The 25,583-nt window shown below is 46.0% G+C and overlaps 1 protein-coding gene across 17 annotated transcripts in view; it reads right to left on the bottom strand.

Annotated features, from left to right (window-relative positions):
• The window catches only part of PCDH15 (protocadherin related 15), a 633,986-nt gene that overhangs the window by 34,364 nt on the left and 574,039 nt on the right, over positions 1-25,583 (bottom strand). For all 17 annotated transcript variants that reach the window (XM_039553538.1, XM_039553554.1, XM_039553537.1 and 14 more), the window contains 3 exons: positions 18,867-18,994; positions 7,503-7,718; positions 4,618-4,706 (listed from right to left, as the gene is read on the bottom strand). In XM_039553538.1, the coding sequence (XP_039409472.1) occupies positions 4,618-4,706; positions 7,503-7,718; positions 18,867-18,994 (433 nt within the window). The remainder of the gene's footprint in view (positions 1-4,617; positions 4,707-7,502; positions 7,719-18,866; positions 18,995-25,583) is intronic.

Raw genomic sequence — 25,583 nt, 5'->3', positions numbered from 1 at the left:
TTAGAGAGCTTTGGAGAGATCCATCACCTCAACAACTCCAGGAGTCACGGAGAGCAGGAGCTCGCTGAACCAGGGCTCCCAGCTGCCAGGGGAGTAGCAAGTGCAAAAGCTGCAGTTGTAGAAGCTTGGGTCTCTATTACCCAACTTAATAAAGGTGGCCTGCAGTTATTAATCACCCTGATTGCTCAGGAGGGAGGCTGAGGGCGGAACAGGCTCTGTGAACACTGCACCAAGGCACGGGACACTCTCCCAGCAAAGCCAGACTGGCTGGACATGAACTAGGACAATGGTGGCACATGTCCCTCTAATCTATTTATTTCATCAGATTGCATCTATTTAATCTAATTCAATCAATTCTGTTATTATCTAATCTATTCCTTTTCTAAGTCTGCAATTTAATTTGGAATGAAACATTACAGTGTGAAGGAGTGACAGAGAAAAAGGGGAGGGAGGTAAAGTGGAGGGACAGGAGCAAAGTGATCCCAAAATGTTCCTGTCATGGAGGTAAAGGGTAAAGGGCAAAGGGTGAAGGACAAGGCAGCTACAGCTGGACCTGTAACTCAGGATGTTTCAGAAAGGCAGGAAACAAAGTGTCACCTGTGGAGAGGGCTCAAGGGCAAGGTCACTGCCACCACCCCAACAGACAAATGGCCCAGTCAGCTGTAATTAGACTTAATTCAGTAATTACCTGGCAAAAATCATAAAGCACCAGGATGTGACTTCTCCTGTGGGAAAAGTAATGATTCTGAGTGATTTACACCCTGCAGCTGAGATGTGCTAATTTTTTACCAATTCAGGGACTGAGGAGAAGAAAAAAAACAACTGCAGGGAAATCATCCGCATTCTGAAACACTTCCCTGAGGAGAGGACTGCGTGTTCCAGCTCCCAGATATAAAATTTATTGTCTCATATACTCTGATTAGACATAAAATCCTATATGATGCACAATGTACATGTGAGGTGTATTATGATCTATAATTTACAGCAGTATTTACTGCTATAGTATTTGATAACATCTCTTTTAAGTGCAGCACAGTTTCTGTGCATTGAAGAGAGCTCCTCTGAGGAATGATGGCAGTCAGCTTTAGATATGCAAACCATTAAGTTGGAAGGTTCAACGTTCATATTCCAAAAAACTCCCTCAGTAATAACTCCAAGGATCAGCACTTGATTCAACATTTGGATTCTCAGGGAAAAGCCTGCCTGGCCACTTCTGCATTGTGTTAGAGGGTTCAGCATGGATTTTCCTTACCTGGGGAACTGCCTCATTCTTTGAAGAGCATAGAACTGAGTGAGAAAAGCATGGCTGAAGTGAGGGGAAAGACCCCCAGGACGCTGCACAGGGAGAACCTGGGGGTCCTGATATCCCAGGGGCAGCAGAAGAGCATTCCCAGCAGGGCAGGGAGGGATCCTGCCCCTCTGGGCAGCCCTGGAGGCACCTCTGGAGTGCTGTGTCCAGCCCTGGCTCCTCAGCACAGCAGGGCCAGGGAGCTCCTGGAGCGGGGCCGGCGGAGGCTGCGCAGCTGAGGAAGGGCCTGGAGCATCTCCGTGCCCAGCACAGGCTGAGGGAGCCGGGGCTGCTCAGCCTCGAGAGGAGCCCCAGCTGAGAGGGGCCCTCAGCCCTGGCTGTCCCTGGCTGCAGGGAGGGCTCCGAGCAGGGCCCGGGCTCTGCTCCGGGGCCCAGCAATGGCACCAGAGCACCGGGCAGGGCCTGAGCCCAGCAATTGCCCTGCCCAGGAGGCAGAACTGCTGCCCTGGGCAGTGCCCAGCCCTGAGCACATTGGCCACAGAGGCTCTGGGCTCTCCTCCCTGGGGCTGTTGCAGAGCTGTGTGCACACAGTGCTGTGCCTGTGCTCCGGGATGGCCCTGCTGGAGCTGGGAGGTGCCACCAGGTGCCCTCTGTGCTCCCTGCAGCCTGAGCCGTCCTGTGACTCTCTATATTTGATCCAAACACTCATTTTAAGCCACTCCACTGTTCCAGCTCAGAGGAACTGATGTGACATCTCATCTATACAGGAGTGTACAGAGGAATTCACTTCCCAAGACACTTCTCTTCCCTGCAGGATGGGATAAGCTCAGGTCTCTCTTCGCAGTGAGGCTTATCTGACTTTAGGCAGAGCTTTAAGCTGCCATCACGTGAAAACCAAATAATTAAATGCTCTGAGAACCACACTGGGTGTTTTATTCCAGTTGAATTTCAGGAGTGGTACTCGATGACGCCTCTGGGTCACTTCCAACTGAGGATATGCTATGATTCCATGAAATGCTGTTCCTTGCCCAACAAACAAGCACTCCCCAAAACTTCCTTATTTCAAGAACCCTCTGGTGTCTGTCTCCACCAAGTCTTCTGAAGGTGAGGAGCACACTCTGAATTTTCCACCAAGCCTCAGCCTATTTTGTCTGCCCCCTCTGCAGCAGACAGAAATGGGTCTCTCTGCACATCCATGATTCAAATGGGCAGGAGAAATGGCAAATGTGACATTGATGTGCAGCCCAGAGAATACAAGAAGCTCAATGAAATTAAAGCAGCTGGAGGAAAACATTGAATGGCTGCAAAAGATCCTACTGGAAGTGTCAGGGAAGACAAGTCCATCGTATCCCTCCAAAAACTCCCAAGCCAAATAGTGATGCTTTAAATCTTCTCTTCCCTGCTTTGCTTCCTCTGTGTGGACCATTAACTCCCACCCATCTCTGGCTGTGCTGAGTGTGGAAAAACTGAATTATAGAGTTCTTAATACCTCATAACTCCTCGTGAAAATTACAGAACCTGGTATAACTTCTCCTCCAGAGTTGTTTCAACCACTCTTTATTTTATTGTGAAAAACCACTGTAATTCCACAAATGACCCATCTGCCCCCTTCCCTAACATTCCCCATCGCCAACTGTTGGCTAAATGTTCTATTTTCAGGGATTAATACTTGCCAAAATGAGAGGAGAAAGAGTTGAGTAACCTGCGTAGTGACTAATTTAGTTCACAGCTCACAGAATGATTTGGAACAGATCTTAAAAATCATCTTGTTCCAACTTCCCTGCCACGGGTAGGGACATCTCTCATTAGACAGTGTTGATGATACAGTTGTTTTATCTGTTAATTAATTACACACTCAATTTTTATAAATTAGTGCATTATTTGAAGTCACAAAACTGCTTCGGCCTGAGACTCCAAATAATTTAGTTTCCCTTTGCCTGTGGTTGCACACAAAAAAATCACAAATTCTTATTTTATTTTTATGGGCTGCACAAATTACTAAACCTGCATAAAAACAGGGAGAGGGTGATCTTTTAAATTTAGGAAGAAAACATGAGAAATTTGAAGAGAGCAGTGTAATAAATAGATTTCTCTGTGAAACAGACCTTTGTACACATATGCAAAATTTTTTTTGAGGTATTTGTTCTCTGCAAATATTTTCAGGAATGAATGGGCCAATTTCAAAATAAGTTCTTGTAATTCTTCTGGCAAAGGCTGTCCTTAAAAACTTGTTCTTAGAAGAGAAATTCCCCAGCTGCACTGATCTGTTTGTGAAGGTAAAGACTTCCCAAGCTGATCTGGAGAACTCAAAACCTGCTAATATTGTGGGGTTTTTTAACTTTCTGGAACTCATTCCAAAGCTTTGTTCACTGAAATACAGAATCACAGCATGGTTTGGGTTGGAAGTGACCTCCAAGGTCACCAAGTCCAACCATCAACCACCACCACCCTGTTCACCACTAACTCATGTCCTCATGTGCCACTTCCACATGGGTTTGAACACTTCCAGGGATGGGGACTCAACACTTGCTTGGACAGCCCCCTCCACTGCTGAAACCACCCTTTCCATGAAGAAATTCTCCCTGAAATCCAATCTAAACCTCCCCTGGTGCAGCCTGAGGCTGTTTCCTCTCCTCTGGGCACTTGTTACCTGAGAAAAGAGCTCGACCCCACCTCAGCAGAACCTCCTGTTAGGAAGTTATTCCTGGTTCTACACAATTCCTCCTTTCATGAAGTTATTCCTGGTTCCAGGCAATTCCTGCTTTCAGGAAGTTATTCCTGGTTCCAGGAAGTGCAGTCCCTGTGAGTTCAGCCTGTTGTCTGAACAACTTCCTTGGTGGTTCTGACATTCGAATCTCTCGGAGCCAACTCCCACCTGGCCCAAAACAGACGGAGAAAAGGGGAACATGCCCCAAATCTCCAGGAGCAAATCCATCAGGAATTTTTCCTAGCCCAGTGAAGACGTGAGGCACTCAGAGACTTTTCCAACGAGTGGTTGCACCATCAACCCCAAAGGTATTTCCAGTTCCACGGAGAACAACAGGCAGGATGGACCAGACCTGTGGGAATCTCAGAGGTGCCACTCATCACTGATTGAAGCGACCAAAAAAGGGACAAAGATTGGTTATAAACTATTTCCTACAGCATTTCCTATCCTGCATTGTCTAATTCCATGACACCAAGTAGAGAAAACTGTCTCTGTGTAACGAAAAGAAGCCAGAAGTGCAAACCTGACCCCTGGGAGCTGCTGCTGATGTGGTGTCTGGGGGCTCTTATTGACCAGATAAAAGATCTCCCTCACTCCCCAATCCATCTAATCCCAAAGCCAGGGAATTGGCTGATATTTGTAGAGGAAATAAATTGATTACCCAATGAGTTGGTCCTTGTTTTGCTCCACAAGGGTGGGAGGAACGTTGGAGACGATCACTTGCATGTCCAACTGATTGACCACAGAGACCTGAAAAGAAAAGAGGGAAATTCAATCGGCACAGCCAGGCACAGCCCCCTCGCTATCCAACAGCAATGGAAAAATTCCTTTCCTGCCTCCACACCATGCCCTGACATCCGGATTTCTCCTTTTAATTCCAAATGGGAGAGCTGGGAAATCTTGCAGCCAAAGCACATTAACATCAGGCAAAGATTTAACTGGAATTGTAATTCCAGGTCTGCATCGGAATTATGGATTTTTAAGGTGGGGACAGCAAAAGCTGTTCTTAGTTCAGACTTGACTTAGAGAATCCCAGATCTCCCACGGGCTGTATTCAAAATTACTTCTGAACACTTGGGTGGTTTGGATGCCAGGAAAATCCTCCCTTGGAGCCATGCAATGTGCACCAAGGGAAGTGGAAATACAGGATTAATTCCATGAAATCAATGCTACTTTGTTAGAAAATCAGGACGGAAATTGTTCATTTACATTGAAGCGATCAGTGAGAGGTTCTATTTTAATCTCCAATTGTTTTAGCTTCTCCCTCTATCATAAAACTGCACATTTTACCATTGAGCTTTTTCCTTAAAAAACACCCAACCAAACAGGAAAAAATGCTTCTAATCCACTCAATGCTTGTGTGCTTTGTTGGAATAAAATTAAATTCCAGTTTTCCACTGAGGTGTGGAGTGACCTCAGACCAAATCTCTGGCAACTGGTATTTTTTACTACAAAGCCAATGTCACTCCAATCCTGTAGAGGCTTCCGGAGGAAAATTTGGAAAACTAGGCAGTGTTAAAGCTGATAAATTTAAAAATCAAGGGTTAGTTGATTGTAAAAGAAATAAACAAGCCCTGATTTTCCAAAGAGGAGCCCTGGAAGCACAGCAGCAGAAAAGCCTGGATGTGCTTCCACATCAAACACCGATTCACCAGCTTTGAAGCTTAATTCAACTTTTAAATATTTAAATGTTCTTGAAATGTCATCAGATGCCCTGATCAGCACGTACAGGCTCCTGTGTAAGAAACACGGAATTATAATGAGCTCCAAATAAATTGTAGACTAAAATCATGCAGCGGAACTGGAAAGCAATGATTAATTTAATAGAATTAATTACATTAGCCAATTCAAGCAACCACTGTGCACCCAGGAACTGAGAACAGCATAAAGGCAACACCAAAACCAAAGGCAGTAATTCTTTTAATATTGAAGAAATGACAATTATCATCACTTGTTCTTGTACAAAACCAGGGATAAACACACATTCACGACAAGCTGTAGGAAACCAAGGGTGTTGGACAAAAATCAAGCGACATTTGAGGTTTCCATGGTAACATTAACTTGCTTGTTATCCCCATTTGTAAAGGCAGGCAAAGCAGAAAATTGTTGGTAACCTCTAGCCCACGAGTGATAGATATCCCTTTGATCCCAAGCTTTGCTCATTAGGCACTTCCCAAGTTTTAAATCCATCAAGGCAGAGCCTACAGAGCCTTGATCATGATATGGTACCAATGGATTCCTGGGAGTAGCCGGGACCTGAACGAGGGGGGGCTTTGAAAGCCCCTCAAACCCAATAAACATTTGATTAAAGATGATATCCATGACATCATAAAGGTGATACCCATGATCCCAAATAAGGATAGTGAATATCCACTATCGACACTTCCTCGGCACCTTTAGGTGCTTCCTTGCAGCAAACTCATTTTAAAATGTAATTTTTAAATCTCTTTCCTCTCACAGATGCTGTGAAGGAAAATTCCATCACAAGGAAGCAAACTGTCAGCCCACAGGTGTCTGCCTCGAGCCATCCTGGTGTTCTTCCCATGGATTGTCCCCACCAGCATGAAGACCTTTGACCAGGGCATTTGGCAGGTCCTGCTGCTCCCAGAGCTGTGCAAGGCTCTGAGGAAGCATCCTGGTCCCAGTTCTGGAGGATACCTTGCTCTGCTCAGCTTCTTCCCAGTCTTGTCCCTCTGGTGGTGTCCTGCCTCTTCTCCCAAGACCTCCCCAGGGCAGTCCTATCCTCTTCCCCCACATCTTACTCTTTTGCATGGGAGTAATTAAATAATTTCCCTGTTCTCTGTGCACTTTTGGAGCTGGTTTTGAAAGAAAAAACACCTGAGAGCCTGAGCTCCTGACCCCACAGCAGGAAAATCCTGTTAACATCATGGGAAAGGATCTTGGTGTATGAAACACGCTTGGTGCATAAAATCAGAGTGGGTTGGGTTGGAAAGGACCTTAAAGCCCATCCCGCTCCAACCTCCTGCAGGGACACGTTCCAGTGTCCCAGGCTGCTCCAAGCCCCATCCAACCTGGATTTGGACACTGCCGGGGATCCAGCCACAGCTTCTCTGGGCACCCTGTGCCAGGGCCTGCCCACCCTTACAGCCAGGAATTCCTTCCCAATATCCATCACATCTAGCCCTGCCCTCTGGCACTGGGAAGCCATTCCCCCTTGTCCTGGCACTCCATCCCTTGGAAATGGTCTCTCCATGTTTCCTGTAGCTCCTTCAGGTGCTGGAAGGTCACAGTGAGGTCACCCCAGAGCTTCTCCTCTCCAGGCTGAACAATCCCAGCTCTCCCAGCCTTTCCTCCCAGCAGAGCTGCTCCATCCCTCTGCTCATCCTGGAGCCTCCTCTGGACTCGCTCCAACACGTCACAAAATCTTTTAGTTTAGGAAACCAAAAGATTTATTCCAGTGCCTTCAAAAAATTAAGCACAAGTTCTTTATGTCTTTTCTCTAGGCCTGCCTGGAATTCAGCTTTCTGCAGTGTTTGAATTTCCTCAGGAATTATTCCATAGTGATAATCCCTGGCTGATACTTACGAGCACTTCTGCTTTGCTGCTCAGCCCTTTGCCGTAATCGTCAGTGGCAATGACCTGGAACTTGAAATAGGATCTCCTCATGTTTTTGAAGAGCATGGCAGTTTTGATCAGCCCCGTGTAAGCCTCGATCACAAAGCCTTCCTTGCCATCCTTGATGGGGGGAATGATGAGCCTGTATTGCATGGCACTGTAATTCCCAGTGTCCTTATCATTGGCCTAATGGGGAAAACAAAACAAGCAAGGTAAAGCAAGGTAAATATGCTTGGAAGGAGTCATTAACCTTGTCCTTTAAATAAAGGTACATCTTGGCCCAGCAAATTTCTGCCACTCTGACATTTAAAACATGAGACTCCAGAGCACAGATATGGCTGCTACTGTAAATGCTTCATTTAACTTTGCTGCACTCAGTTTTGCTTTTCCAGCAATTTCTTCCTCCTCTGTTGGCACTAAACTGCTACAAAAGAAAGAAAGAAAGAAATTTAGAAAGTACAAAAATACAGGTTGACTTTCAAGTCTGCAACAATACCTGAGAACTGCTTAATTCTGAGAAACCTCCACTGCCAAATTCTCGTTGAAAAAGAAATATCAAAGATAAAACCATCTCAGCAACTCGTGCACAGACTTACACAAGAATATCCTTCATCTTAGAGATATTCTGATGGAGAACAGATATTTTTGGTGCAAACAAATAATTTTTTATTAAAATAAGGAAGGATTGAGTGGCATTCCTGCAGTGGTGCACAAGGACCTGCTGGGCACCCCAGTTCAGGACACAGAGCATATTCTGCAGCAGCACTGATGGAGGAGAGGTATTTTTAGAGCAATTTAACAATGTTTTATTAAATAAGGAAGGATTGAGTGGCATTCCTGCAGTGGTGCACAGGGACCTGATGTGCAGGACACAGAGCTGCCCTGGCACTGTCCTGTTGCTGAACTGGGTCAGGATGCAGAGCTGGCATCAACCAGGCTGCCACAGGAATTGTTATTCCACCTTCCTTGCTCCTGACAACCCCAGGTACTCCCATCCTGGCCTCTCCAACGCCATTCCTTATGCTCCTGTTCAACAGCAGCACAGGGAAGTGTATCCACAGGGAAGTGTTTCCAAGGACCCCCTACAGAGCTTTCCTGTGCTCCTTCCAGGGATCAGCGAGGTGGAAGCTAATTAATACTGAGCACTGATTAGTCTTGGGCATGGCCTCAGCATCTGGGACGCTTCAGAATCTATCAGCAGGTTTGTATAGAAATATTGGCAAGGCTCCTGAGGCTGTGGTTTAAGCTAATGCTGGAATAAAAACCAGCCTTTACTTTGAAAAGGTGCACATAAAATCCATGGAAAAATCCATACTGTGCCACAACTTAAGCATGAAAAGCAATAAGGGTTTTGTGTCAGCATGAAGAGTTCACAGAATCATGGAATATCCTGAGCTGGAAGGGTCTCACAGGGATAACCCAGCCCAGCGCAGCCCCTGGCGCTGCCCAGACACCCCAACAACCCCAGCCTGGGCATCCCTGGCAGCGCTGTCCAAACGCTCCTGGAGCTCTGGCAGCCTCGGGGCCGTGCCCATTCCCTGGGGAGCCTGGGCAGTGCCCAGCACCCTCTGGGGGAAGCACCTTTCCCTAATTCCCAACCTGACCCAGCTCCAGTCATTCCCTGGGTCCTGTCCCTGGTCACAGTGAGCAGAGAGCAGAGCTGTTTATGAGCCACCACAGCTGCTAGAAAAGAATTATCTGTGCAAGGTCATTAAGCCTTCAATAGGGGGCCATTAATCATCATTAATTGTTTCCTCAACAGCACTGGAAAAGTTCTCTATGGTGGAAATTGTCCCTTCTGTTTGTTTTTCATTTTCAGACAATTTTTCAGGGAATACCAGCACCAGATGAGCGATCCAGGTACTCAAAGCTGTGTGTGCTCCATGCTACTCCAACTCCTATCAGCCCGGATTCCCAGATGGAACCATCCAGCACTTAAAGGATAATATCCAGGCTGGTTGAGCTGGAAAGAGCAAACAGGTTTCATTCAGAGATGCCCAAAAGATGGAATGGTGTCCTGGAATGACACCGGCTGTCACTTGTCACCGATACACAACTGGTTCGATTCCCACCCTCTCTCGATATTTTGCTTTCTTCTAAATTCACAAACCTTCATCTGGTTCGGCTACCAAAAGCATAAATATAAAATGTGTTGCTTTTGTTCTCCAGCTCCGTAGTTTTTTTTCAGGCTTTTAAAATCGAGATTGCTGCCTCCTGGGTGAGCTCAAACTCCTTTATCAGCGATTTTAGGAAAGACGGGACGGTTAAAAAGCTTTCTGAAATTTACTCTGTTCTGTCAGTCAAAAAAAGAAAGATATCAGTGGGCTTTTCCAGAGCATTCCAGCTTTCCAACTGGCATGCGGAAATACAGCCCCACAACATCCCAGAGCCAGCAGATGGGAGCTTGACAGGTGGAGAGTCAGGAGAATTGTTGGCTTTCCACGTAAATATATTGCTGAAGGAAGAAATGAATGTGAAAACATGCTATGTCATAGAACCATGGAATTTTTAAGGTTGGAAAACACCTCCAAGATCACCCAATCCAACCTTTGATCATCACCTTGCCCATTAAACCACACTGTGCAGTGCCACACATCCACTCATTCCTTGAACACTTCCAGTGCTGGCAGCTCCACCATTCCCTGGGTAGCCCCTTCCAGTGCTCAGCCACTCTTTCATGAAGAAACTTTTCCTAATATCCAGCCTGAATGCAAGGAAATGGCTGGAGAGAAACACCAGGTTGATCTTTGGATAGTGAGAAACAAAGACAAAAATTAAAGCAGCACCTCAGCTGTGCCTGGGGGGACAGGACACAGGGAATGGCTTCCCAGTGCCAGAGGGCAGGGATGGATGGAATATTGGGAAGGAATTGTTCCCTGGCAGGGTGGGCAGGCCCTGGCACAGGGTGCCCAGAGCAGCTGGGGCTGCCCCTGGATCCCTGGCAGCGTCCAAGGCCAGGCTGGACATTGGGGCTTGGAGCAGCCTGGGACAGTGGAAGGTGTCCCTGCCATGGCAGGGGTGGCACTGGATGAGTTTTGAGGTCCCTTCCCACCCAAACCATCCTGGGATTCCAGGGTAAGTTCAGCTCACACAACACAGCTCAGGATAAAGCCATGACCAACCCAGAGAAGTCCCACCTGGCCAAACCCTCTGGTTTATCCACACTCAGCTTTGCATGTTGGTAATGGAGCTGGGGAGGAAAGAAAAGCAGAATTCCTGTAAGACCACACAGCACAAGGGACCCAGCAGCAGCCACAGGAGCAGTGTCTGATCTGGCTCCTTTGGGGTCATCCCTGAGTGAGCCAACCTTCTCAGGGAGTGCCCAGTGAAGTCCAAAGGCTCCTGAATGTGCCCTGGAGAGGAGCATGACGCCCTTCCAATAAAAAGCCAATTTCTTATTTAAAATGGATTTATGAGGTTGGTTCAGCTGGGTCAGAAGCCCATCATATTTTTAATAGTAGCAAATTCTCTCTCAACAAAAGCTACGGCTTTTAATGGTCGCTGCTTTCAGTGACACCAGAAATCAATTTCACCTTCAGCATTTCATGCCTGGACATGTGTGTGACTAAAAACAAACAAAATTTGGATCCAAATTAAGGTATTGATGCTGCAGGCATGAGCATTAAATGAAGCCAGCCCTTTTGCACAAAACTCAGGGCACTGGAGCTCAGCGCTAATGAGATGTTTAAGTCTTCCAGCTGAGTTTAAGGCATTAAACTCCAGTGAAAGAGGCCTTTTGACATTTGAAGCTCACAGCTTGTAAAGTCCTGCAGAGTTCAGGTGCCCTGAGCTGGTGGACAGGCTCTGAGTTAATTGTCACCAGTTCTGAGAGCTCAGAGCCACCCCAGAGCCATCGGCAGCCTCAGCACCATCACAGCTCAGGCTCCCAGACATCCACCCAGAGATGAGCAAACAGGTGCCAAACAGCCTAGAAAAATGATCAGATTCCAGCTTCAAATATCTGAACTTTGTTGTTTGCATTCCCCCCTTTCTCTGCTCTTTGGATCAAACCTAAGGACACTCGGCTTGGCAGGACCAGGAGAGAGAGCTTATGAGCTGCTCCCAGGAACGCCCCAAACTTCTCCAATACAGAGGAAGGATGTTTGCTATTCCTGTAATTTGTCCTGAAGGTAAATATTTTTGACACTTCATTAGGAAGAGATCTATGACACCTCAGGAGCTGCATTATGACTGTCAAAGAAGAGAAAGAGCTGCACTTAATCTTAATATTCCAGCAGCATGGCTGCCTTTTGTTCTGTGGAAGAAATACAGATGTCTCCTAAATCCTGCTGTGATTGAGGGCTGTTAAATATGGATGATCTCAGGAATTACGAGGCCAAATTCCAGCCTCCTGTGATTGAGTTTAGGTGTGCCCTCACAAAGGGAGTTGGGTCAGCATCGCTACCACCCTCCCACACAGGAGGAGGAGGCACAAATCCTGGGGTGCTCCCTAATCCCAGCACAAAAGCATTGAGGATATTTTTACTCAGAGGGTGGGCAGGCCCTGGCACAGGGTGCCCAGAGCAGCTGGGGCTGGCCCTGGATCCCTGGCAGTGTCCAAGGCCAGGTTGGACATTGGGGCTTGGAGCAGCCTGGGACAGTGGAAGGTGTCCCTGCCCTGGCAGGGGTGGCACTGGATGGGCTTTGAGGTCCCTTCCAGCCCAAACCATTCTGTTCTCTCAATGATCAACCAATTTTTCTTCCTTTTCTTTGTAAGAAGGCCGAAAAATGATGCCTTCAAAGCAAAAATTCATTCATCTCTGGCTCCATGTGTCTGCACAAACACAGCTCTGTGGCAGGACACCCAGGGAGGCTGGCAAACGCCAGCCTGTGTGACAGCAGCACCCTGTCACCAAAAATCACCAGCGGCATGTTTGGGATGAGCATAAAAATCATCAGTGACTGCAATTCTCGAAGCTGTTGCATAACCATTGATGATCCCAGTTTTTAGCATTATCAGCCCGAGCCTAATCCAGATTTGCTGCTGAGCATGAAAAGCAATTGTTAATTTGAGATGTTTTCCACCTCCCTCGCAGGGTCACCCTTAACCACGAGCCCGAGGCTGCTGAAGGGGCATGGAAAATGGCAGGATTGGGACTGGGCTGCTGAGGGATTTTTTCCCCTCTTCCTAGCAGATGGCAGCTCCAACGTTCCCAATTACTGCTGGCACATCAAGCAGCTTTTAGAACCTGGCTGGTTTTGCCATAGGAATTTCCAGATTGCTGCAGGTTTCCAGTTCTGCCGGCACAGCCGCCCCTGTGCTGTTTTAGGGGAGGTTTCACTGGGTGTTCTACAGCCACCTAAGCCTGGAAATTTGGTGTAACCATTGCAATTTTCCTTAATTTCCTGCATTTCTTCACTTCCATGCTCTTTTACACCCTCAGCTGGCTGAGGCCCTTTGGAACTCCTGCCCCTCACCTTGGTTTGCCAGGGGCTACCTCAGGAATTTGTAGCCTTGAATTTGCAGCCTTGAATTCATACTCATATACATATTGATATTTTATTAATAATATATATAATATGTAATGTATAATATGTAATATATAATATGTAACGTATACTTAAATTATATTATATTTATGTATTATACTTATATTTTATATATCCATTTCTATTCATATTTATACTCATTCATATTTTATTTTTATTTAGATATAATAATGTATAATATATTAATATATGCTTATATCATACTTATATTTTTATATATTAATTTATATTCATATTCATATTTTATTTATATTTAAATATAATAATATAGAATATATTGATATATACTTACATTATGCTTATATTTATATACTTATGCTTTTATAGTCATTTATACTCCTATTTATAGTCATATTAATATTTTATATTTATATATAATAATATAGAATATATTAATAAATACTTATGCTTATATTTATATATTCATTTATACTCATATTTATATTCATATTGTATTTTTATTTATATGTTTGTTTATATATTTATTATTAATTTATATGTTTATTTATATTTATAGATCATATTAATATTTTGTATATTCATTTATACTCATTCATATTTCTATTTTATCTATATTTTTATATATAATAATATATAATATATTAAGTTATATTTATATATTACACTTCTATTTTATATATTCATTTCTATTAATATTTCTATTCCTATTGCTTTGAATTTACCTATCACAACATCCCTGATACTGATCGCTGCCCAGCACACTCCCAGTACCCCCAGTGCCAGGAATCTTCTGAGGAACACAGGTAGAATAAGGGGAATGGGAATTGTTCTTTCTGTCCTCCAGTGGTGTCCAAAACCTCCCAGGTGCTGAAGGAAACAGGGATTCATTTTGATGGGCTGTCTCATGGGAAAAGGTGTTGAATAAGAGGGGTTCCCAAAGTCGGATTTTGAAACAGATAATTGGAAAAACGGATTTATTGCCATTTTTCTTCTGCCAATGGCAGTTAGTGCTTGACAGAATAAGTTTGTGTGTGTGAGTGGGGGTAAAGGCCACACACATTGATTTCTTCCATGCGATGGGAATGATCCAGGAGCACTCCCCACTCCCAGCCCCTTCACTCAGGAAGGCACATGCAGCACCAACAGTCTTGAAAATGCTCAAAAACACCAAAGGAATTGAAATAATCTTCAGTTACACTGGAAAAAATCCCAAAGGGTAGGGAACTCTCTGACTGCTGCCAGACAAAAATAATAGGAAAGCAAGAGATTTTCGAGTAAGAAGCTCAGGAAGCCAACATAAAACCCGGGAATATTTTGAAGGAGATTACCTCTGTGCTTGGCATTCCTGTAATATTTGCCACAACAGGACACACAGCTTCTTTGGGGGCCAGATGTTCCAGCAGCTGGAGGCTGGGCTGTTGTCACTGCAATGAGCTTTTCAGAGCAGATTCTTCCTCCCACCAAGCATCTTTTTCTCCCTACTCTGGGATCCATAAATCACATTTTAAGGAAGAAAAGGTCGCGACTGGGAAAGCAGCTGAGTTTCGTGCCCAAGTCGCGCAACAGCCGAAGGAGGGATGAGCAAAATGTTGCCCTGAAAGCTGTCCTGGGTGCCTAAGGTGGAATCTGTGGAATTCCAGAACCTGCCACTCTAAAGATTCCCTTGTCATCCCAAGGAAAAGGAAATATCAAAAGAAATCCACAGGTTATAGGCATGGATAGAAAAAAAATGGAGATTTAACATGGGTAACACAGCTGGGCAAAAAAGCAATCCCGGTATTCTCTCCCTATCCATACCCTGGAATTTTATTTCTTTTATCCATTGTTTTAGCTTGTTATGGGATCTCTAAGATGCTTTTGAGGTGCAGAAAAGAGGAATTCCTGCTCCCCTGTGTGTCCTCAGGGTCAGAACCTGCAGCCTAAAATGGCTTTGGTTTATTTTGCCCTCTTCTGTTGAGATATTCCAAGGGCAAGAAAGGATATTCGATATTCAATAAAGGATATTCCATGGGAATAAAGGATAAAGTTCCATTAAAAAGCTGATCAGAAAGGGACAAAAAGCACAGGAAAGGGCTGGAATTAAAATGTTGTAAGAATCAAGGCATTTCCATCAAATACAGCCATTTCCAGAGCCTTAGACTCACTGGCATTATTTAGGCAAGATTCCTTCCCTGCAAACATTTTCAGGATGAAAATAAAACTGAGCAGCAATTCAGAGAATTCTCTTTCTTCACTAGAATTAGGACGTTTGATATTTCCTCATTTAAATCCATAATAATTCAATAATTTAATAAATAAAGGAAGAAACCTAGGGGTTACTGCTGTTCATATTTAAGAAGCAAGAGCTAACAACAAGGAGAAGCCAATTCCTGCTGGTAATTTCCCTAAAGATTCTGTTGTTTGTGGGTTTGTTTCCTGAAGCAAATTGAAAATACTGTGTTTGGGGCTTGAGGAAGCCTGGTTGGAATTCTGAGGGGGAACAACCATGAAAATACCAGTGAAAAGCAAAATAATTCTGATACGAGGAGATGCGAAGCAAAGCTCAGGGCACAGAATTCGTAAATTAGAGGCTGTGTTACATCTGGTTTTAATTAATAAATTCCTAAACAAAAGCACAAAAAGGTCTTTAATTAAAGAAATGGGCTCTCAAATACATTGGAAATTCTGGGGGGGGAAAAAAAAAAGGAATTTCAGAGAAGGGGACTTCAGGCAGCAAGGAGCAAATCCTTGGCTAAAAAATGGCCATTTTATTCAAATATATCAGTTTTGGTTTTTTCTTGGAACATCAGTACCTCCACAGCTTTCAGAGGCTGCTGCTCTTAATCCAGTCAGATCCATAGAGAATAACTCATGTGGTTTACCATTCCCCAAATTAATTTGGATTAAAAATGGCTTTTGGAGAATGACTCGTGGCATTCTGCTGAGCTTAAGCTTCCTTTTTATCTACTTAAAGGAATCTTACTACAAATCTAGAGCGAGGCAGCTCATGACCCTCTTCTGAAAGGCTTTTATACTCAAATTAGTGTATTTAAGAGGATACTGCTGGCAGCAAACCCAATGACCTTAGAGGGTTGGGAGAAGCTCCATAGGATTGGCCTTGGCACACATCAACTCTCCGGACGATGAGAGAAGTTTTTATCCAATATTTTACTGGTCTGTTTGTCTCTAAATCAATTTGTGTGGAATATTACAGACTCAGGATCAGTTTTCTTCTCTCCTTATTTTTTTAATTTAAGGTTTTTTTTGGGTGTTTGATTATTTTTATTATTTGTGAAATTTTATTCAGGCCAGAGTAGAAGCAGCTGAAGCCAAGCATCTGAATGTTCAGCAGTGTATTGGTGCTGAATTGATCCAAAACTGATTTGCATCGACTACTCTACTAATAATTAAAGACTACAGGCCTTATTTATCCCCGGAAGTTATTATGTGCTGTTAAAGAAGAACTAATTGTGGAGGTTTTGGGGTGTTTTTGAAAGTTGTAGTTTTGCATTGGGTCATTTGAAAGGCTGGGAGAGTTGGGGTTGTGCAGCCTGAGAAGAGAAGGCTCCAGGGAGAGCTCAGAGCCCCTTGCAGGGCCTAAAGGGGCTCCAGGAGAGCTGGAGAGGGACTGGGGACAAGGCATGGAGGGCCAGGACACAGGGAATGGCTTCCCAGTGCCAGAGGGCAGGGCTGGATGGGATATTGGGAAGGAATTGTTCCCTGGCAGGGTGGGCAGGCCCTGGCACAGGGTGCCCAGAGCAGCTGGGGCTGCCCCTGGATCCCTGGCAGTGCCCAAGGCCAGGCTGGACATTGGGGGCTTGGAGCAGCCTGGGACAGTGGAAGGTGTCCCTGCCCATGGCAGGGGTGGCACTGGATGGGCTTTGAGGTCCCATCCAGCCCAAACCATCCTGGGATTCTCTGATTCCAATATCCCATGTTTGAGCCTCATCAAGGCTGTTGTCAGTGCCAGGAATAATGAGAAGATGGCTGAGAAAATTGCTTTCTTCTCAAAATTACTCAGATGATGTGAAAGAAAGTGAGCAACTGTTAATGAATCCAGAAGATGAAAGCAAATGCATTAAAAACTCCTCCTAAGAAGCCGAATTCCCCCCTGGAATCCAAACCTGAATAATTTCTACAGTGCAAGCTCTGCATGTACTTTATTAATGTTCTCCTAAATTTCAACTTGGAAAGCTGCTCATTTCATTCTAGTCCTCAAGAACAGACATTCATTTGATTAATTATTCTTAAACCAGGCTGGAATGGGGATTGTGTTTAACTAACAGAGCAATTACTTTTGCTTTCTAAAGGCCAGGAAGAAAGGTAACGAGCACTGACTGCTGCGAATGCTTGGTGCTACAACAATAAATTCCAGCCCGATCCTCTGCAACAAGAGCACTTCTTAATTATTTCCAATTTTACTTTCACTAAACACACAATTATGTTTAACGCCATCCACTAATACCAACTCCTGGCTTAGGCCTTGCTCCATTTCGTGCCAGCGGAATCAGGGAGGATTGGAACAGAAGTAGCTTAAAGACATAAAGTTGCCATTTCTTTTGGTCGTCCTTTGTGGTCTGCTCACCTGTTTTGAGTCAAACATTTCCAAAGGGCAAAAGCAGATTCCTTTCTTCACCCCCAAATTTCCCTTAGCTCTTCTCCACCCATTTCTTATCCCCCTGACTGACACACACAAATTCCTGTGCCTCAAAAATCCTCTTGGAAAACCAGGGAGGATTTTCACGGCCTGTTCACGTTTCATGTGACGACTCCAAACATCATTTGACATTTGTGCCTCGTGTTTCTTTTGCTTTCAGACACAAACCCCTCCTTTCCCTAAACGACTTGGCCTTTCAGAATTTTCTATCTACTCCAGTTCCTTTTTCCTGCTACCTGCTCTCTGCAGTTCCCTGGAAGGAGGATGGAGCTAGGTGGGGATTATTCAAGGGACAGGAGGACAGGAAATGGCCTCGAGCTGTTCCAGAGCAGGTTTGGATTGGATAATGGGAAGAATTTCTTCATGGAAAGGGTGGTTAAGCACTGACCAGGGCAGTGGTGGAGTCACTGCCCCTGGAAGCATCCCAAAATGTGTGGAAGTGGCACCTGGGGACACTATTGGTGGTGACCATGGTGGTGCTGGTGGATGCTTGGATTTGATAACCTTAAAGGTCTTTTTCAAACATAACAATTCTGTGATTCTTCAGCAGCTCTGAAGTTCATGGATTTGACACAATTCTTGGATTCGCCACCATTTTTGGATTCCTAATTTTGATGAAGTAGAAGCTTCCCAATTCCCCAGTGCTCTGCCATTTCTGGGCTTATTTTGGGAAGGACTGCCATGAAAGCAACCAAAAAAAAATCAAGTAGGGACAACTTTAATAACCTCTGAACTACTACTTTTTCATTCCTGGTGCTCTAAACACATCATTTATTTGTTTTCTTGAAAACAAAGAGCTTTTACTCTTGGCTATTAATGTCTGATGATAATTGTAGTCTGTATATTATATTTCCATTAATTTTCTCTCTTTTTTTAAAAAAATCCCCTATGGATGGTTAATTCTATTCCCACTTTCCTCCCAATGCAGACCTGAAATTGCTGTTTTTTCCCTTTTAAAGCCTAAACAAGCTGCTGCCAAAACCAGAAAAATCTTGTACGTTGAACATACAAGAAATGTTTCACTATTAACAGATCTCAAATGAGAGCCACAAACTGGCAGGAGAAGCAAGCACCTTAAATTGAGTAGAAATAAAACCTGGGTTTTAACTCAAAATCATCCTTGTGTCAACATCAACCATCAAGCAGCTTTAGAAGACACAAATTGCAAAGGCTCCTGGAAAAAAAAAAACAGCGAGTACAAATTTTCCCTCTGCAAGTGGAGCTTATTTTAAGAACTTCAGCCTTACCTTCACTTTAAGCACAGAAGAAAACATTCTGGCATCTTCAGACACCCCTCCAATGTACATTTTTTTGGTAAACACGGGCGCGTGGTCATTTTCATCCTTCACCTCAATAAAGACCTTGGCTGTATTACCTAAAAAGAAGGAAGGAAAAAGGGAAAAGAGAATATTTTGTAATAATTTGTAACATCTACTGGCATTCATGCATTTACAGCCCAAGGAGATAATGTACAATGAGAGTAGGGATAATAATGTAAAAAAATAAGTCCATTAGCCATCATGAAATGCTAAAATTGGATAATCCCAGAGTCACTGAGGCTGGAAAAGCCCTCCCAGCCCATGGAGTCCAGGCTGTGCCCGATGCCCACCTTGTCCCCAGCCCAGAGCACTGAGTGCCACCTCCAGCCCTTCCTTGGACACCTCCAGGCACGGGCACTCCAAAGCTCCCTGGGCAGCCCCTGCCAAGGCCTGAGCACCCTTTCCATGCAGAAATTCCTGCTGCTGTCCAAGCTGAGCCTCCCCTGGCCCAGCCTGAGGCCGTTTCCCCTTGTCCTGTCCCTGTTCCCTGCGAGCAGAGCCCGACCCCCCGGCTGCCCCCTCCTGTCAGGGACTTGTGCAGAGCCACAAGGTCCCCCCTGAGCCTCCTTTGCTCCAGGCTCAGCCCCTTTCCCAGCTCCCTCAGCCGCTCCTGGGGCTCCAGATCCTTCCCTTCCCTAGACAAGAAATAGGGACCTATAGAACACCTTGATTCCACAGGTTTTGGTCCTATTAAATACCCACAGCTGTCACCAAGAGGTAATGAGGAGGTGTCACAAAGAGCTCATTAACAGTAGCTCTGCACCTTGCTTGATCTATTTTAATTATTCCTACTGCCATGCAAATTCTTAACCGCTGATTCAGTCCTGGCGTCTGTAAACTCATAAATGGTCACACAAAGCCCCGGCTCAGCAGCCTCAACACTTAATTAATTTCCTATGTTAATTGAAAGCATCCCTAAGCCTGTCCTCCTCCCAAACCTGGCTTGGCCCTGGGGAGCTCCACAAGATTTGCTTCCCCTGAGAGGTTCAACACAAAACACCAGAGGTTCAACATGAACCCCCACTACTAACTTGGTTTTATTAAACAGTTCCTGCTCCAGCCCATTGAGCAATAAACATCTCCATCCTTCTGCAAGGGAAAAACATCCAGCAAAAACCATGGAGCGGGTGCCAAACAGATTCTACTGCGCAGTAATCTCCACCAACATCTGCTTCCCTTTTTCAGAATCGTATCATCCAGAAAGATTGCTGGAAATGATGATATCCAGTTCATTAAAACCACATTTGCAAGTGATAAATTGCCTCCTTTCTGAGATGGTTTTCCCAGCTCCTTTCAGTGCCAGGATAATTTCAGTGTTGCACAGGTGCCACTGACCTGAGTTACTTGTACAATGTAGGCTTGTTATAAAAGGCTCAGGAGCTGTATCTTTAGGGGAGGCAAAAATTAAACCCCAGACTATTTCTGATATGGCCAAAGTCATATTCTGCCTGATGGTCCAACTGATGGGAAATGAATGATGGCTTCATAAATGGAACTGAAATCTGAAAAAAACCCAAATATTTAAAATGCTGTCCCTGAGCCAGCAGAATGTCCTGGGGGTCCTGGGGGACACCGAGCTGTCCCTGAGCCTGCAGAGTGTCCTGGGGCCAAGGAGGCCAATGGGATCCTGGGGGCAGCAGGACAGAAGAGCATTCCCAGCAGGGCAGGGAGGGATCCTGCCCCTCTGGGCAGCCCTGGAGGCACCTCTGGAGTGCTGTGTCCAGCCCTGGCTCCTCAGCACAGCAGGGCCAGGGAGCTCCTGGAGCGGGGCCGGCGGAGGCTGCGCAGCTGAGGAAGGGCCTGGAGCATCTCCGTGCCCAGCACAGGCTGAGGGAGCCGGGGCTGCTCAGCCTCGAGAGGAGCCCCAGCTGAGAGGGGCCCTCAGCCCTGGCTGTCCCTGGCTGCAGGGAGGGCTCCGAGCAGGGCCCGGGCTCTGCTCCGGGGCCCAGCAATGGCACCAGAGCACCGGGCAGGGCCTGAGCCCAGCAATTGCCCTGCCCAGGAGGCAGAACTGCTGCCCTGGGCAGTGCCCAGCCCTGAGCACATTGGCCACAGAGGCTCTGGGCTCTCCTCCCTGGGGCTGTTGCAGAGCTGTGTGCACACAGTGCTGTGCCTGTGCTCCGGGATGGCCCTGCTGGAGCAGGGAGGTGCCACCAGGTGCCCTCTGTGCTCCCTGCAGCCTGAGCCCTGCTGTGGGGCTCTTTAGTATGGAGAGAAGGGGGATAACAGAAAGGAAAGAAAAGAAATTACATGAATTGTCAAATCTCTGTCATCTTAAACCAGATCCTTGATGTTTCTGGCTGCAATACCAAGCTACGGTAGGAAAATGAGATTCCCAGGCAGACTTTCCCACTGCAGCTCCACCCTTTAGGGAAGAAGGTGGCATTAAAAGCAGAATTATGTGTGGAAGTGACCTTGCCCTGCTGAGCCTACAAGCAGTCCTATCACCGGCTGCCACTGGTTTGATGCTGGAGGGAAGATCCTGATTTTATCTGTGCAAGTGGGATCAGGTGCTGGCTCACCTGCACTGGTTCTCTCTAATTCAAATTAAACATCATTTGCATAATGCTCACTGTTGTCGTGTCAGGCCAGTTTGGGTGAGGTGGCTGAGCCTTGTGCAAAGTTTGCCTTGCAATTTGCTCAGCTCCCCATTTGTTTAATTTGCTGGCAGTTCTCTGAGCTGCCAAAAGGCTGATTTGTTTAGCAAAGGGTGAACGCTTGGAGAATGGAGAAATGGAAGTTATTACATTAAGGACAAAGCAAATGAAACATCCTGCATAGCCACAGGCCAACATTAGCACCGTCACCATTGAACATCTACCTGCACTTCAGCTTCCTGCCTGATTTTGGACACAGTCCTTCGTTCTGGCAGATGGAGTGGAATGTGGCATCTGCGAGCTCCTCCCTGTCCCAGCCTTTGGATGCAATTCCTACAGCTGGCTGCAGGAAAGGGCTCCCCGCCTGCTGCAGAGGTTTCCTTACCCTCACACCGGAGTTCTCACTAAAACCCCTCAGCAGCAGCTGTGCCATGTGGGAAGGTTGTGCTGGATCCTCTCCCATGCGGATTTTCCAGTGCTTCTGCTTGATTCAGGAATATCCCCTGCACATGGGCTCTGGTACTCCCAAATCCACCACTCCTGCACCTCCAGCACCCAGCCTGATGGAAAAGGCCACCAATGAAGCACAGTCTTAGAGAGTCTGGTTTAGACTCTGCCATTAGACTCCTTTGCCCTTCATATTCCAAATTTTTAACCACTTTTCTAAACACTCCTTGGGTGTCCTTTGTGAGGACATCGATCATCACAGGCTGTCAGTATTCACACTCCCAGAGGAGAAATTTATACCCCCATGGATGTAAAACCTTCCATCTTTGGTGTTCTAGGTCTGGAATCCAGCTCCAGTTACTTCTTTTCTTCATGGATTCCAGGAGTGGAAAGCAGGATTTACTTGCCTGTGGTACTTTTTGTGAGACCTCACAGAACCCAAATATAATTCTTATTACTGTGACTGAGCTACCTAAAGAGTTGGCCAGGTGAAAGAGCAAAAAGCATCCTTCCCTGGACAAAGCAGCACAGGCTGCCAGGGTGGTCAAGACCAGCAAATAAAATAGATTTCAGCGCTACCTTGGTCTCCTGCAAGATCCCTTTTTCCTCTTCTCTTCCTGCCCCCCAGAGATGAGCTGCAGTGCACAGAAAATACAGCAGTGCAGCTGCTTCTAAGTCATCCTCAGCTTCTAAGAACCAGCTAAATAATCACTGCCAAGACTTTTGGATCTTTCATCTTGTGTGGTTTGCTTAAGGGGAGTGAAAACACCCTGAAAGCTACTCTAAAGCAAAGCTGAGAAACCTCTGAAACACCTGAAACGAGCAGACCACAAATAAGTAACACAGAAAACAAATGCAAGAGAAACTCCTGGGTCACTAGTGAGTACTAACTAACACTTCATTCCCAGAAGTTTTTCCCAAACATCCTCGTTGAAAGCTCTTTGCCAGTCTCCCCATCTAAAAATGTGCCAGATCCGTGTGAGCCTGTAGTTCCTTGCCAGGCTGCAGAAAGGAAGCTGAACAGAAGCAATGGATTTTGGACACTGGGACAGCACCAACGATGCTTTGAGTGCTCCCAGGTGAGTTTTACTCAGTGCTCTCACCAGCAGCGCTGCTCCGGCCTTCTGCAACATTCCAACCCAGCCGTGGATCCAGCTGCTCTTCATGCATGGGTAATTCTGACATAAACCCCTGCATCTCCAAAAGCAATTCTGGAGGAGGCAACAGCAGATTTCAAAGAACCGTTCCAAAGTTCATTTGAATCCAGCTGGGAGGGAGAACTGTAATTTGCTTTCCTCCTGCCTTACAAGTGAGTGGAGCAGGCTCTGTGCTTTGGCAGGTGAGCCGAGCTGAGCTGCAGCTGGGCTCCATCTCACATTCCTGGGTTTGGCAGAACCAAGTAGGAATCAGCACTGAATATTTTTCAGTGGCATTTCGATCTAAACGAGCCCATAAGGCCTGAAGAAGCTCATCATGTGCTGTCACTGCTCGAAGAGTGCAGAAAAAAGCAAACAGCAATGTGTTTGGACCAGCACCGATCCAAGGTCTGATTTAAATCCGTATAAAACCTCTTTTTCGAACAAATAATGACCAGAGTGGGAGCTCAGGTTTTATGCAGCCTCTCTGAAATGCACTGTTTTGCTGCCCAACAAAATTGAAGCCTGTCCCAAGCTCCCCCAGAGCTGTGAGGCAGAGGGATGAGCTCTCCAGGCTCTGCTTGCATTGAGTCCATCTGTCACAACTCCTGGATCTGGGAACTGCTGGAGCAGCCAACTTGTACAGCACCACCAGCAGCAACTTTTGCAACGAAAAACATAAGGCTGCTTTACTATTACATGGACCCCGCAGGGACACAGAATGCATGCTCATGTTTAACGGAGTAGAAGCATCATTCCCATTTACCATGGAGCAGTTGCAGAATGTTAGTTGTAAAACTCCCATTTCCACTTTATTCCCAAAGGGTTTTTTTGGGTTTAGGAAACTAAAAGCTGAAGGAGACAGAACTGTTGCCTCACCCCCAACCACCAAAGCACAGCCCTGCTCGCAGCTGGGAGTACAGCAGAGCCAGGGCAGTGCCTCTGTACCAGCCCTGGGGGTGCCAAAGGGGACAAACAGTTCTACCTGACATGGAAATAATCAATGGAAGGTGATTTTGTTTTCAAATCCTCTGACAGCAAGATAAAAACCATGTCTAACAAGGTTCTGTCATGGAATCATCCAGGTTGGAAAAGACCTCCAAGATCAGGGAGTACAACCTGTGACCAATTACCACCTTGTCACCCAGGCAATTAATTCCTCTTAAATGCAGGAAAAGCTCTGTTATTATCTTTACATCTCTAGGAATGTAAAATCATGGAGTCATGGAATGGTTTGGGTTGGAAGGACCTTAAAGCTTATCCCATCCCCTGCCATAGGCTTGGACACCTTCCACTGTCCCAGGCTGCTCCAAGCCCCAATGTCCAGCCTGGCCTTGGACACCTCCAGCGATCCAGGGGCAGCCACAGCTGCTCTGGGAATGCCCCCCAGGGCTTTGGTTCTACACCTGGGACCGGGTTAAATTTGGTGGTAAAAGCCTCTCTTTGTCCCTCCCTGTCCATCCTGCTCCACTGCTCTGTCCCTGTGCTAAGGCAGCACTTTCTCTTTGTTGCTCCCTCTGCTTCCACAGAAATCCTTCTGCTTCCTCCTACCCTTTCCTTTCTGCCTCAAGGAGCATCAAGTCCAAGTCCTGGCCCTGCACAGGACAGCCTCAAGAATCCCACCCTGTGCCTGAGAGCGTTGTCCAAACTCCGTTAATATGGAAAGTCCTTCAGGGCTCAGCATCCCCAGAATCCTCAAGGAGAACTCCAAGCTTTTTAACTCATCCTCATCACCAAACCCAACTCTCCTTCCATTCAGATGAAGTAAAACCACACAGCAATTTCATAGCATAAAGTTTCAGTTAAAGTAACTCCTTTAATGTGTTTGACTCTGCTGAAAGCAAGAATGTGACTTGGCATGATTTAGCATCATCTATTAAACCCCCAGTTTAAGTCACCAGTTGGAAGCTCTCATACTCCAAAGGACATCTCAATTTACTTTCTCTCCTCACACAGTTTTGCAGTTATTGCCATGCTATCAGCTGGCACCATCACTGAAGACAAGCTTAGTTACACTCAATGCACTTTCACTTTTCCCCAGCACAGATGCAAACTCCAGCTCCTACTTCTCTATAACTATTTCCTGTAATACCATCACTGCAAACAATTTGGTACCAAGCTTCTGAGCTTTGTGAAATTCAGCCGTGTGTGGTGGCTGAGCAGTTTGTCAGTGCTCTGTAATTTACGGAATCCCAGGATCCCTGAGGTTGGAAAAGCCCTCCCAGCCCATGGAGTCCAGGCTGTGCCCGATGCCCACCTTGTCCCCAGCCCAGAGCACTGAGTGCCACCTCCAGCCCTTCCTTGGACACCTCCAGGCATGGGCACTCCAAAGCTCCCTGGGCAGCCCCTGCCAAGGCCTGAGCACCCTTTCCATGCAGAAATTCCTGCTGCTGTCCAAGCTGAGCCTCCCCTGGCCCAGCCTGAGGCCCTTTCCCCTTGTCCTGTCCCTGTTCCCTGGCAGCAGA

The sequence above is a fragment of the Corvus cornix genome, chromosome 6, assembly GCF_000738735.6.
Source record: "Corvus cornix cornix isolate S_Up_H32 chromosome 6, ASM73873v5, whole genome shotgun sequence".
Classification (NCBI taxonomy): Eukaryota; Metazoa; Chordata; class Aves; order Passeriformes; family Corvidae; genus Corvus; species Corvus cornix.
Note: the sequence above shows the minus strand (reverse complement) of the source record. Positions and strands in the feature narration are given on the sequence as shown.